Source organism: Heterocephalus glaber, unplaced genomic scaffold (assembly GCF_053883595.1).
Source record: "Heterocephalus glaber isolate CG9 unplaced genomic scaffold, H.glaber_assembly_v1.0 deba00000594, whole genome shotgun sequence".
NCBI lineage: Eukaryota > Metazoa > Chordata > Mammalia > Rodentia > Bathyergidae > Heterocephalus > Heterocephalus glaber.
This window is the reverse complement of record NW_028258151.1, coordinates 10531268-10545526: the sequence shown is the minus strand read 5'-3', so window position 1 is coordinate 10545526 and position 14259 is coordinate 10531268. Positions and strand designations below refer to the sequence as shown.

Below are 14259 nucleotides of genomic sequence, written 5' to 3'. Positions count from 1 at the left end.
TTGCCCCTGCTGGGAGGAGGACGAGCCTGGGTTCTGCAGGGCTTGCTGGTGCTTATATACCAACAGGCTCTGAGGGACCAGATCGGTTAGATGATCAGCATGAGGAGCTAGTGAAGGCCAAGAAACTGGCACTAAGCTCTCCCCCAGGTAGCATCACTCCCAGAGAGGAGGTGGAGAAGCCTGTGACCCCAACAGCGGTCTTCACTGTTCCTTTCTTGCTCCTGGGATGCATGGTGGGCATTCAGTGGACATTCTGGAATGAGTTATGTGTGAATCTACGCTACATGCTTCTCGGACATATGTGACCATGAATTTTCCTCTGCCTTAGAAAGCTTTAAGCCTTTAAGCTAGAGAGCTTAAAGCTTATTTCACCCAGCTTTATTAAGGTACAGTTGACAAATTTAAAAAAGCTAAATTCTTAACAGCCTTAAGATTTTGCCATTTCCTAGCATTGCCATTCCCTTTGTTCCATGTGTCCGACCTCAGATCTTTTAGGAAAACAGTGATAATGATTTTTCATTGTTGAAAGAAGGATCATATATCAAGTGATTCTATTGACTTCCCAGATGTCTAATTAGAAATAACTTCTAATTCCTTATCATATTAAGTTCATATATATCAAGTTCAACCTCAGATCATACCTAGATCCTTGTATTTCAGAATTATCAAATTTTACTATAGAGAAACTCCAATATATATATCCTAAATGCTTCCATTTTGATTTTCCTTTCCTTCTTGAAGGTAAACCATGGTGACACACTCTTGTAATCTTGTGCTCAGGAGGCTGAGGCAGGAGGGTCATTGTGTGTTCAAGTCTAGCCTGAACTACATTGTGAGATCCTGTCTCAACCCAAGAAAGATGAACATAGTGTTAAAACTTACATAAAGCACATGTTGATTAACTTTCTGTCCTGAGTTTTAAAATTCTGTTTCTCAATGCAGATGTGGAATTAGAAGAAGCTATTAGGAGAAGTCTTGAGGAAATGTGATGAAAGGTATGACCGCACAGTGCCATGTGGCCAGAGAGGCTCAGGCGGACTGGAAACCTACCAGCATGGACGTCTCTGCAGCCCGCCTTTGCTTTCCATCGCTCAGAATCTCTTTTATTTGCTGTGTATTTTTTGTGCTGTTGTGCACAGCTATATGCAAGGAATAGAATACATGTTGTTGCCCTGTAAATCATGTATTCTAGTACATGGGTATCACAGTATCCCAGCTGACTTAGAATTCATACACTTAGATTAAAAAGGATTTTTTTAAAAAAGCTCTTGACTGTTGTTTTATGTTTTCTGAGGAGCATTACATCTTTAATTTTATTTGTACTGTACAGATGATTCTAGTTTATATTTTTAGGAGTTAAAATAAAAATGTAAGTAACTCTTTTTTCCCACAAATTCTGTGTCTCATGTGGTACTTATGTATAATACCTTTGAGATGTTTGTTTTTGATTATTAGAAGTTAATAGAAATTGATGATGGAAACAGTCTTTGTGGGTATCATGCAGATATACATTCTTGCTTTAAAGCAGCACATTGCTAAAATAACAGCCTTTTTTTTTCATCAAAATAAGATGAAATCTTTTCTATTCCTTTTACCTGCTTATTAGACATTTATGTGACATGTATGATCTCTTGTTTAGAGGAAATGATGTAAAAATAAATGCATAGAATTAAATTTATTTTTAACAATAGTCCTTTCATGTATTTGTGTAAACAATTTCCTTCAAAAATAATGAAGTTCTACTAAGGAATGAATCTTTAAGTCTCGAAACTTTGTATTTCATATGAAGTAACTTCATTTTAGTTATTCATTGAGTTGTCTGCCTCTTACATTTGGCATTATATATTTAATTCTTAAACGTTAAGTCCTAATCGTGAATAATTTTTTTTAAATGACATAAATGGAAGATTATGAAGGGCTTGTCATATTACATTTGTGTACACTATATGGTTCGTGTTATTTGGCTAGAAATGTCTTCTAAAAATTTTAGTAGTATTTACCAAACTTAAAATACTTCTGTAAATATAAAGTTTTTCTTTCAATTTAAGAAAAGTTACTATGGGAAGAACCTGCTCGTTCTTTGAAACACTAGCTGTTTTAGTGTAAAATTGAATTACTGGTTTATTTTACTACTGTAGTCTTCAATCCACATTAGAAACCAGCTTATGCTTTTATCTCTTAAGATGTCACTGTGTCCCTCCTATTTGCATGTGTTTTTTGTTTTGTTTTGCGGAACCGGGGGTTGAACTCCGGACCTTGTGCTTATGAGGCAGGCGCTGGTGCCACAGAGCTAAACCTCAGGCCCTGCAAGTATGTTTTTAAAGAAGTCATTGTAGTTTGAAAATGTATTAATCATGCTTCCAAAATGAGCGCGTGCTTTTGATAGTCACGTTAAAGCGGTCAGGTGAAGCTTTAGGAGATAGTGTGCAGGACCTTACATGAATCTTCAGGAGCCTGCTAAGAAGTGGGGAGCGGAAGGGGCCTTCAGGAGGGAGAGGAGTCCACAGAGGGGCAGGTGGACAGTCGGCCGGACCCTGCGCTTGTCCCTTGGTGAAGAGGCTTTTAGGATCGATCTGTATGGTGGAATAACGGAAGCTTTTACTGTAAGGGGAAGGGGACATTCCATCGTGAGCCATAAAAGCGTTTGGGTTTTTAAAAAATGTTTTTATAATTGTCATTGATTATATTTCTACTCGCTAAAATAATTTTTAATTAGTTCATAATTTGAACTTAGTTTAAACACGAGATAGAATCAATGGATGACAAAGTTACGTGGATTTGTCAAAAGTAAATTTTTTTTTTTTTTCTTTTTGGATTTTTTTGAGACAAGGTCTCGCTTTGTAGTTCAGGTTGGCCGTGAACTGACTATATAGCCCAGGCTGGCCTTGAACTCAATTTCAGTCCTTCTGCCTCAACCTCCCTGAGTGCTGGGATCACAGGTGTACGCCACCAGGCCCAGCTGTTTTTAATATTGATTTTTATTTGTTGATTTTGGTGCTGGTATTTAACCAGGGCCTTCACACTGAGCTGTATCTCCAGACGGTTTTTATTTTTAATTTTTTTTTTTTTTTAAATTTTGGAACAGGGTCTTGCTAAATTGCCCAGGCTAGGCTCAAACTTGTGATTCTCCTGCCTCAACCTCCCAGAGTACTGGGATTGCAGGAGTGCCTTATTTTTTCATGCATTGGGCCATCATTCATTCACGAACAGGCATTTGTTGAATACTCTGTGTAGTCCAAACTGGCCTTGAACAGGCAGCAATCCTCTTGCCTCAGCCTCCCGTGTGCTGGGATTACAGTGCTAAAACACACCTTTTTAAGTAGATTTTTGTATTCCCAGCCCTACTCCCTCTTATACTGCCTTTGACAGCATCTGACCTAGGAGCCTCACTGCTTTTTATTGGCAGAATTAAATGGGTGTGAAATGGCCTCACTACCAGTTACTGGGTTGCCCTCAAATTCCTCACCCCTTACTGTCTCCCCGCCCCTCTTCCCTCCCCGACTTCGCCCCCGTGTCGTCCCTCCCCCTATCCTTGTCCCTTCTCCCTCCCCGTTGTCCCGCCTCCCTCCCGCCCGCTGCTGCCCCGCCCTCGCCCGCCAGCCCGCTGCCCCCTTCCCCTCCGGCCGCGTGGCGATGGCGCAGGCGAGGATCCAAGCCAAGGCCAACGAAGGCCGCTTCTGCCGCTCGTCGTCCATGGCCGACCGCTCGGGCCGCCTGCTGGAGAGCCTGGACCAGCTAGAGCTGCGGTGAGTGCGCGGCGGCCCGGCTGCGGAAGTTCCTGCCTCGGGTCGCCGGCCTGAGGCGGTGCTGAGCGGGCTCGCGAGGGCCGCTGCTCTGCCGCGCGCGGACACCGGGGCGCGCTTCCCTTACAGCGCGGCGCACGTCTCGCCCGGCGCCGCGAGCTCCCTCCCGGCCGGCGCCCTGGCCCCTGGGCTCGCGGGCCCTCGCTGCCTTGCTGGCGAGGAGTGGGTGCGGTGGGGCGCGGCGGCTAGAGACAGGCTCGGGCGCCCCCCCTCAAGCTGAGTCACTGTCCTGGCTCTGGAATCGGGGCCCCGCACGTGGCGTCCCAGAAACACTCAAGTACTCCTTTTCAGAAGAAAGCCTCTGGCCTTGAGTATCAGATCTAGCGTTTGATTAATGTAAGATGAATTCTGATTACCGCTTGCTTCATTAACATTTGTACTGAGGAGGAAACTGATTAATATGTGTCTAATTGTTCATTTCAAAGGCTTTTCTAGTAATTTAACTTGTAAGTTTTGCTTCTACCTTAAAAAGTGTAATACCGACTGAAATCTAAGGAAGTATTTCAGAAGGTTAGCAAAAATAGAAAAACGCCAAGGCTGCTCCTATTAAAGTTTTTCTTGAAACCATATGGCAGCAAAGCCTTACAGGTTAAGGAATCAGACTCCTGCCCAGAAGGGGGCCGACTTTAAAAGAAATCGGAACTCTTCTGTCACTGCTCCAGTAGTTCAGTTTGATATGAAGGGTGACTATTAAGTAGTGGGTTGGGTAGAGTACTGTTAGTTTGTAATGAGTTCTTCAGCCACACTGATCCTGTTGGCTGTGGAGAAACTTATTCCATTTAAAGCCGAAAGCAGGCTTATACCAGATGCTTTGTGTATGAACGCGCCATTGCGGTGCTTTAAATGCTCTAAAATGTTTGGCTTCTTCTACAAACGTAAAGAGGTGATTCCTTTCTCTCAGGGTTTTCATGACCATTTCTGTGAAATCTGAATTTTGCCTTTGTCACTGGCTCTGGACACCTATTATTGTTACTTCTTAACTAATCATAATTTATAATGATACGTGTTAACATGCACTCATGAGCACTGTCTGCAGACAGGCCTGTCCCTGTGGAAGTCACTGTGGTCTCAGTTCTGGATTGGGAAACCGAGTCTGAGAAATAAATGGGTGTCCATCGTCACATAGCTGTACAGCAGGGGACTTAACATTTGCACTGGCTCTCCAGGCTTTCACACTTTATGCCTGAATTTTATTTTATTTTATTTTTCTGGTATAGGGATCGAACTTGGGTGCTTGCGCAGCAGGCAGCGAAACCACTGAGCTAAATCCCTGGCCCTATGCCACAATTTTAAAGTCAAAGATGTCCTATTCCAAAATGTCAGACTGATATTTGAGTGAATGTATGACTTTACTTCATGAGCATTGAGCACTCACTCTGTTCCATAGAAAGCCTGGAAGGGAGTTAAGGAAGGTGTGCAGATGGGTTTGGAGACGGGCAGAGGGCAAGTAAGAGCACTGGGTGGTGAGCTGCTCGCATATTTCCCAGAACTGACAGCCAGCAGGGCCTTCCCTCCCCAGTCAGCCACTGGCTCAGTCAGCCAATGAAGAATGAAGGGACAGCTGGGGTGATGGATCACTCCTGTGGCGCAGTTTCTCACTGCTTCAAGTTCTTGATGGGAACTTCAGGACTCATAAAGCCAGATGGTATTGTAGTTAGTACTGAATAAGCCTGTAATTTATGAGGGAGCCTTTCATATACATTGTCATTTAAACTTATCCACCCTTTGAGGGAGGTTGAGGACACAAATCGTCTCATAAATGAGGGAACTCTGCAGACCATTTGGCTGCTTGCTGGAGGCCACAGTACTGACCGGTAGCTCTCAACACTAAAAACAAACATCCCTTTTCACCCAGAATCTTGATAATGAAATTTAATGTTCTGATGATTAGGAAAACCCTTCAAAAATTTTACATTGTCAAAAATATTAACTGGATGTTATAGCAACCCTTTGATATGAGAGTATCAAATACGAGGCAAGACTGTTAATTTAAGAACCTGGTTTGGAAATTATTACAAATAAAGCCATGATAAGAGTGTAAGGTCAAACCGAGGCATGATTGAGACCACCAAGGCAGGCAAAGTCTAAGCAACATGCAGTAAGTTTATTGCCATCTGGGTGCAGATGGGCCAAGGCTGAGAAGGCCGTTGGCACTGAGAGGAGGGTGATGTGGGGGATTTTAGGTAGGGGAGGGGGCACTGCTCAAGAGGGTGGAAAATTTTAGAGTCCCGTGGGTGGGGCCTGGGGCTGGGTGATACACAGGGCTGTGGTGAGAGCAGCAGGGTTCTTCTTGTTATCTCTGTGCTCATGTGGATTCTAGTATTGGCTCTGCCTGGGTGGGGGGTCTGACTTGGGGGACCTATCAAAGAGCACTAGCCAGTTTCCCTCCATTTTCTGAGAGGACAAATTCTTGTTACTAGTCAGTGAACCTGGCTCCTGATGAGTATGGTGACCACCATGAAGCCCAAGGCACCCCAGCACCAATTCTGGGCATGCCGCACATACCTTCCAGGTCTTGTGTTCACCTACTTTCCTCCATTCTGTCACAGTATTGTATAGGTAAGGAAACTGGCTGAGAGCTCCTCCTCAAGCCATGCAACTCTTAAGTGGCAGTCTCAGTACGGTTCCACTGTGCACTTCAGCGGTGGACATCGCTTCTCGGTGACATTGCCTTTGCACTGCTCCTGAGGGTCCCACCAGTCTGTCCTTCCTGTTAATCCCTGGGCTGCAGAGATGTATGTGGTACTCGAGACCTGTTGCTGAGGATGTATGTGCTACGTTTCTGTCCTCATAAATACGCTGACTAGTTGGTGGTTTTTTTTGGAAAGCTGCTTAGCTGTGATTTGAGACATAAAATTTTCCAGGAGCATAGCCCAGACCAGCCTTAATATGCGGATAAGTTCTTTCCCAGTTGGGACTTGTAGCTGCTTCCAAGATCTGTTAGTAAAGCAGAACTTCCCCTTGCCGCTAAGAGAAGCATTGGCAGATGAGATACTAAGAAATAGGAATGATAAAGTGAGATGGTCAGTTGCCTAACCAGAGTTCCAGAAAGAAAATAATAGGGAGATGGAATATTCAATGACAATAGCTAAGAATTTTCTAGAACTAAAGGAAAAGCCATAGCTAAAACAATATGAGGAAGGTTAGCATTAACTGATAAACAGTATAGATATGATTCAAATAAGCTCAGTAGAGATCTAGGTTCAGCTTTTGAAAAGGACACTTTAAACCTGTAGATACACAGTGTTAATGGGAGTATTCACGGTCTCCAGGGAGGAGGGTAGTAGGGTGTTTTGCTCCTGCCGGCAGGGGACAGGGCTTTGAGAGATTATCGCTGACAGGGGTCACAAGAGAGAATGCTGCAGGAGGGAAAACAACGCAAGGCCCATGGTGCCACAAACTACATCCTAAAGAATATATCTATATCTAAGTCCATATCCTAAAGAATAACGTTTTGCTTCTGCTATGAAATAAAAATATAAATAAGTTTTATAAAAGTGAAATCTGTTTTTTCACAGGGAAAATACCCTGGTAATTTCTATTAACCAGTAAAGAAGCCTTGGGAGAAAAAAAATCTCCCACAAAGCTGAAAAGTCTCATTTAATTTGGGTTTTTTTGTTTTTGTTTTTTCTTGGTACCAGGGATTGAACTCAGGTCCTTGTGCTTGCGAGGCAGGCGGCAGAACCACTGAGCTAAATCCTCGGCCCTTTAATTTGGTTTTAATGACAAAATATCTTCATAGATTTATATTTTTTTCTAGATTGTCTCCTTTTAACCCATTCTTGTTAACTCCACAGGTTTACTGTTATAACTGTTGTCAGTGAAGCCTTCCTTTTCACATTTCTTTTTATCATCTTGCATTTGAATGTAGACTTGAGTGTTGAGAAATTAATATATTCTTCCACCATCTTCTCATCACATTACCAGTCATGTGATTCTTGTGTCACTTATGGGAACACTGGCATATGACGGCTGACATTTTGGTATTCTCAGCAGTCTCTTTCGAATGTGCTGGGCCTTGGTTTACCAACATGTTGCTAGTGTGAACATCTGAGCAAGGAATGGATGGTGCCTGAAGAAGGCCTGATGCTACCTCAGTCCTATTTTATGGATACCGTGCTTGTGTTTCCAACTAAACTTTATGTCAGATTCTTCCTAGCTCTTTTACTTACTGATTTCTCCAAATACAAAGTCCCACCAGATTTCATATCTGGAAGAATAAAGCCACACTACAGCTTCCAGACTCGGTGCTATTTTGGGGTGCGACAGGTGGATGACTGGGGCGGGGAACTGAGAGGGCTCCAGCGCTGGCAGAATTGCTCCTTCTGCGCCCACACAAGGCAGCGATTTCATAGCTCTTCTGTAATCATAGATTTCCAGGTTCATCCAGATACACTAGGGATAAATCTGTCCTCTCATTTCACAAAAATTGGCAATTCAGTTGCTGTACGGTAACCTACAACAATTAAGTGCTATGGAAATAGAGAACTTTGAAATATGCAGGTTTTCTCTCTGGCTCTAATGCTTCTGCAGCCTCGTCTTTCAGTGACTGATGTGTTTGTGTGTGAGGACCTGTGTAAGGGTGCCTGTGTGTGGCTGGGGGTGGCAGGGACAGCAGTACCCTGTGGTCCCTCAGGGACATGCCAGAAGCCCAGATGACTCCCCCATGACCGTGAGAAAGACAGTGATGCCCATCACTGCACTACATATACTGCAGGCCTCCTCAGTGCCATGGAGGAAGAATCAGCTGGGTTGGAAAGCAAGACAAAAGCTGTCACTTTTTTTTTTTTTTTTTTTTTGCAGATGATAGGATTATTAACCTCTTAGAAGAATCAATGAATCAAAAGACTGACCATTAAAATTAATAAGTATACATAAGTGCTGCCAGTTATAAGTTGAACGTAGTACAAAAACAAACATTTCTGGAACCAGCCAGCAATACTTGACTAGAAAATGTAATTAGAATCATTCATGTCAGCAAAAATACCCACAAAGTATGTGGAACACTCAAGTCCACAAAGCTACTATGAAGAATATTTCAAAATTATAGTAAAAGCCAGTCTGAATTGCAAATTCAAGGCCAGTCTGAACAATAACTTGTCTCATATATACTGCAAACATGTAAAAAAAAAAAAAAAGAAAAAGAAAAACAGGATTAAGAGCTGAATGGAGAGGAGAGGGGAGAAAAGGAATGAAGATGTGTCCTATGTCCTGTATAGGGACCAGCGCCACACAAGGAGTGTAGACATTATGTACTGCACACATGCACTGACTAAAAAAAGAGCCACTGAAAAAAGAAAACTGCAAAAACTAAAACAAAAATTTGAATAAAGGCTATGGAAGATTGAAGTAAATGAGACGTCATGCCCTTGAATGTAACACTATTATAAAGATGTCATATTTCCTCCAGTTTTTTTAGAAACCAAATAAACTTGCTGTGAAGTTTATATAGGGGAATAAAGGCCCCTATGTCGGGAGCAATACTACATAATTTTAGGGTAAAATCATTTGGTTAGCCTAGTTCTCTTGCCTACAGCCCAATGGAATTCCGAGACAATTTGGCCTCCGGTCACAGCTGAGACCTCAATGATCCGGTGATGCTGTCTGTGATTCTCCAGGACAAGAAACATCCTGGGAGCTGAAAACATCCTGGGAGGAACAAACGTCTACTCAGTTCCTGGTTGTTCTTGGATTGTTACATCTTATTTACGCAGGATGTACTGAACTCTCTGCAAGTCATTTGTTACATTTGTTTCTCCCGATGTACTGAATAAAAGGTGCGGTAAGCTGGGGGCTTTTGCCTTTGCTACTCAGAGCAGCACTGATCAGACCTAAAGCTTAGCTTCTTCTTAGTCTCATTTTTCTACCTTTCTGTAACTCACCGTGTACTGCTGTGGCTCGCAGGAGACTAGGACTTAACTGCAGAGGTTCTAGTAACATCCCCTTTCCCTCTTCCCTACACCCATAAATAGCTTCTTTATCTTTAAAGAACAGTGGCGAGCCTGCTCTATCAGATATTAGGGCATATTATAAGACTGATGCTATTTTTAAAAACATTTGTGGGTGTAAGATCAAATACCCTAATGTGTGATAGAGATTTCAGAGGTAAATTTAATTACAAAGCATTAGGAAAAGATGGATTATTTGGTAAATAATTCAAGGAAAAATAGCTTAGAAAAAATACAAAATCCTTACCTAACCACGAGTGGATCCTAGTGGCAGATATACAAAACTTAAAACTGTAAAGTTAATGAGAAAACTGTTTTATGATCTGGGTGTGGGGAAAGCCCTAAAACTTCAAAGGCATAAATCATAAGGTAAAACAAAGATGAACTGATCACATCAAAGGAAGGAGCTCTTACCTGGGAAGAATGGCGTGTGCCCATGACCCAGCTGCTGAGGAAGCTGAGGCAGGACTGGGTGGAGGCTGCCAGGCTGCACAATGAGACCCCATCTCAGGACAAATGATCCACCCAGTGCAGGCTATCCCCAACAAGGGTCCCCTGTGAAGGGAGCACTGGGAAATGATGCAGCATCTGTCCCACTGAGAAATTAACATCCAGGCGTGCAGATTGTCAAGGGGCTGTGACTTGTGCTGAGAAGTAGGCAGGCAGCCTGAATGTCCACCTTGGAGCGTGGAGTGGTAAAATCAAATGGGAACACACAGAATATTATGCAGTAACCAGAAACTGCTGCATAGGAGTGTGCCCTGGAAACTTGACAGTCCTGAAAATAGAATTATACTGAGTCCAAAGAAAGCAACAAAAAGAAAAAAACCTGAATGAGATATAAATTTAAAATATCCGAATATACAAACAATGCAAATGAAATAGAACAGTTGCCCGGTGAGCAGGGAGAAAAGAGAGTGAGGTAAGTAAATTAGAAAAAAAAAAGGGTGAGCTTGGTAATGTGCTTGTAATCCCACCTTTCCCTTAGGGAGGCAGAGACAGGAGGATCACTGCAAGGGCCAGACTGAACTACATAGATGATCCCGTTCTAAAAAGTAATAATAAAGAAGGAAAATGGAGGGTTTTTTTGCTTTTGAGCCAGTCTCCCTATGTAGTTTAGGTTGGCCTTGAACTCAGTATGTAGCCCAGGCTGGCCTGGAACTCGCAGCAATCCTCCTGCCTCAGCCTCCCAAGTTCCAGGATTATAGGCGAGCACCACCAGCGAATAATTTTTAAAAAGGAAAAAACTTTAAAAAAGCATTCCTAATGATCTTAAATTTGACTTGGAATGAATGAGATGAAGAGTACCAACAAGAAGAACACCATCCATGTAACGGTGACTGCTTTGTTTCCCCAATTTACACAGGGTTGAAGCTTTGCGAGAAGCAGCAACTGCTATTGAGCAAGAAAAAGAAGTCCTCCTGGAGATGATCCACAGCATCCAGAACAGCCAGGACATGCGGCAGATCAGTGATGGTGAGCACCGTCTCCTGCCTGAGGGTCCCAGGGCTCCTGTTCAGCTGCTCTGGTGTGGGTCACGGCACTTGGGCGGCGGGAGCTGCAGAGCAGCAGTCATGTTCCTGGGTGCTTCCCCTGCCCCTCAGGCGAGGACAGAGCCCGCCTGCCAGCACCCACAACTTGAAGCCCAGGCCCAAACAGTAAAGCCCCATTTCCCTCAGGTTCCCACTCCTAACTTCAGTGCTTTCCAAGTTACTGTGCTGCAGAAGACTGAAAAGCAGGTGAAGGTGAGAGCAGGACAAGAGATATAGACAGAGGAACTGAATTGAGGTGTGAGAGGAAATGGAGAAAATTCAGAGCAAAGGTAAACGACAGGACCAAAACACCCATCAGTGTGAAACCATGTTGTCACCGTCGCAGGAGGGCGTGACTGTCTGTGGAGGAGTGTGTCTCACTAGCACTCAGCTTCCTACCTCTGCGTTCATGGGTCTCTACAGGGCACGCCAGGGGCCAGGCAGGTGGTAAGCAGAGCATTTGACTCCAGAACCAACTCACTCATCCACAGTGATCATGATTACTCTCTCTTTACCATCCTGGCCAGAGACTGGTGAATTAGGAAGGGAGTTGTGGAACAAGACAAGGAGGCTGCTGGCTAATTTCACAGAATCACTGGACAGCTGACAGCTCCATTTCACACTGGCCATAACCTGACGTCAGGCTGTGTCAGCCACATCCTTCTAAGGGGGTGAAGTCCATGCCTAGGCCTGAGGCCAGCGCATCCTGCATTTCTTCTATAGGATGTCCCTGCAGCTCTTCCCAGCACACACCCTACTTATGCTGCCTGCTTAACTGCATGTGATCTCCGTCCCGGTTATGAAGGCAGAGCTCCCCAGCTTGTGCAGATGCACACACCTGAGATGCCAGCTGGTGTCCCGTGAGTAGATTTTCAGGGAAAGGTATTCTGCACCCTAGCTCGCCAGCCTAACACTTCATCACTTACTTGTGTGCTAGAATATGTCATTACCTTTAAAAAGTTTCATAGCATAAATGTTTAAAAGGTAAATTTAGCCACCACAGTATGCGTTGGTGTTCTTGACATGGATAGTTTATGTCCCCCGTTGATTGATATTTCACAACCTGTTGTGTTTAGGAGAACGAGAAGAACTGAATCTGACTGCAAACCGTTTGATGGGACGAACCCTCACCGTTGAAGTTTCAGTAGAAACAATCAGAAACCCACAGCAGGAAGAGTCCCTGAAGCACGCCACGAGGATTATAGATGACGTGGTCAGCAAGTTCCTGGATGACCTGGGCAGTGCCAAATGTCACTTAATGTCACTCTACAGCGCGTGTTCTTCTGAGGTGCCACCAGGCCCAGTGGATCAGAAGTTTCAGTCTATAGTGATTGGTTGTGCTCTTGAGGATCAGAAGAAAATCAAGAGAAGACTAGAGACTCTGCTTAGAAACATCGAGAACTCAGACAAGGCCATCAAGCTGCTAGAGCATTCGAAAGGAGCCAGCTCCAAAGTTCTGCAAGCAAATGCCGAGAGCAGACTGAACTAGTCTCCAAGCTTACAGGCACACGGGTCATGTCAAGATGCTAAGATGCTACTTTAAGTGACAGTAGTTCTTTATGTCAGGCATAGCCACTTACTTGATAGGAACAGTTATTTCAGATGAGGAAACTATTGCAGTGTCAGTTTTGCAACTCAATTGAAACTAGTATTTTAATTATCTAGAGATTTTAGACTGAATCCTTGCCTCATACTAGGATATAGCACTATGTATTTTACTATTTTGTAGATGAGCACAGTATGTGGGGAAAGTAAAGCTCAGCTAGGGGCAAAGTGTCACTGGTCTTTGCTAGACTGGGACAGAGAAATCGATCCGGGACTGGAGCCTTCAGAAGCTCCTGCCTTCTGCAGTGCACACCCTGCGCGAACAGCAAGTGTGCCTCGATTCCAGGGAACACAGGCAAGCCTGTCCTGCATCCTCCCACTCATACAGATGTCTCCAGGCATCTGTTTATACCAGATTACTTTGAAGCTAAAGATTTATGCATAATATATTTTTACATACTTGAACACATGGGTTAGAATGTGAGACAATCATCTTTCGTTTTACCAGTGTGAATAATTACATATTCACTTGGTCTCTCAAATGCATTCTTCTAAAATTTCTACGTTGTAACTTGCCTTTTCTTAAAATGCTGCTTGTCAATTTAAAAGGCTGTCTTTTTGTAGCTGTGCCATAAAGTACTTGTCCATTCCCCCCTTGGACATATGGGTTGTTTGGAGCTTGTTGCTGTTACTGAGACGTGTTCATGTACACAGCACTTTCTCTTCCTTGTTTCAGTTCCCAGCTTGGGGTGCACTGGGTCAAAGGTTTATACATTTTCATGGCCTGACACTTCTACATTTTTTTGGTATAAATGCTGTGAGTTTATACTGTCTTCATTAATTAAATGTAGCCAATTCACTGAAATCTTTTCAACACTGATGATTAAATTTTTCTAACATTAAGACATAAAACACCTTATCTACTTTGCATCTTGCTTCCTAACAAGGTGGACCAATGTATTGATCCTTTTTTATCCATGATAAATGAAGCAACCATAGAACACTTATTAAATGTTAAGTAGTGCTATTGATCCACAAAAAACCTCAACAACTTCTCTAAATGCTTTGAAATTAGTATTTCACACTCTTTTCTGTGAAGATCCACATCGATTTTATATATTTCTCCCTCTCAGTGTAAATAGTCATGAGCTGAATTTTCTGTACAGAATGCCAAGTTAGTCTGTATGGAAAGCAGTTACAACCTGAGGACCTCCACTGCTTTCCTTACCTGGCTACTGTGCTCCCTGCTGGCTGTGCCCCATTTGGGTCTTCATCTCCCTGGAAGCCTCAAGGTTCATCAGCACACTCTGATCTGCTTCACTTTCAGACAAAGATTGCTATGTCATCTTGTTCTTTAGCAGTGTCTTGAAAACTAAGAAATGGGCAGTCAAATCTTGACTCCTCAAGTGCTGTCTTCAGCGTCTGAAAGCC

General features: G+C 43.4%; 2 protein-coding genes across 8 annotated transcripts in view; both read left to right on the top strand.

The window, feature by feature from the left end:
• The window catches only part of Znf451 (zinc finger protein 451), a 99596-nt gene extending 97540 nt beyond the window's left edge, over positions 1-2056 (top strand). For all 6 annotated transcript variants that reach the window (XM_004846100.3, XM_087204934.1, XM_021259390.2 and 3 more), the window contains one exon: positions 943-2056. In XM_004846100.3, the coding sequence (XP_004846157.2) occupies positions 943-989 (47 nt within the window). In that variant the 3' untranslated portion in view covers positions 990-2056. The remainder of the gene's footprint in view (positions 1-942) is intronic.
• Positions 2057-3566: 1510 nt separating this feature from the next.
• Positions 3567-13742, top strand: Bag2 (BAG cochaperone 2). Of its 2 annotated transcripts, none has more exons than XM_087204951.1 (3): positions 3567-3746; positions 11118-11227; positions 12360-13742. In XM_087204951.1, the coding sequence occupies exons 1-3, from the start codon at positions 3634-3636 to the stop codon at positions 12770-12772; spliced, it is 636 nt and encodes a 211-aa protein (XP_087061077.1). In that variant the 5' UTR covers positions 3567-3633; the 3' UTR covers positions 12773-13742. The 2 variants fall into 2 exon arrangements, with proteins under 2 accessions (XP_087061077.1, XP_087061078.1); XM_087204952.1 differs by lacking the exon at positions 3567-3746 and adding an exon at positions 3949-4139.
• Positions 13743-14259: the final 517 nt, after the last annotated feature.

Excerpts from the sequence above, each read along its gene's own strand:
- Bag2 (XM_087204951.1), top strand. The coding sequence starts at position 3,634 with ATGGCGCAGGCGAGGATCCAAGCCAAGGCCAACGAAGGCCGCTTCTGC. Across the intron at positions 3,747-11,117 it reads CTGGACCAGCTAGAGCTGCG|GGTTGAAGCTTTGCGAGAAG; the intron begins GTGAGTGCGCGG and ends CAATTTACACAG. Across the intron at positions 11,228-12,359 it reads CATGCGGCAGATCAGTGATG|GAGAACGAGAAGAACTGAAT; the intron begins GTGAGCACCGTC and ends TGTTGTGTTTAG.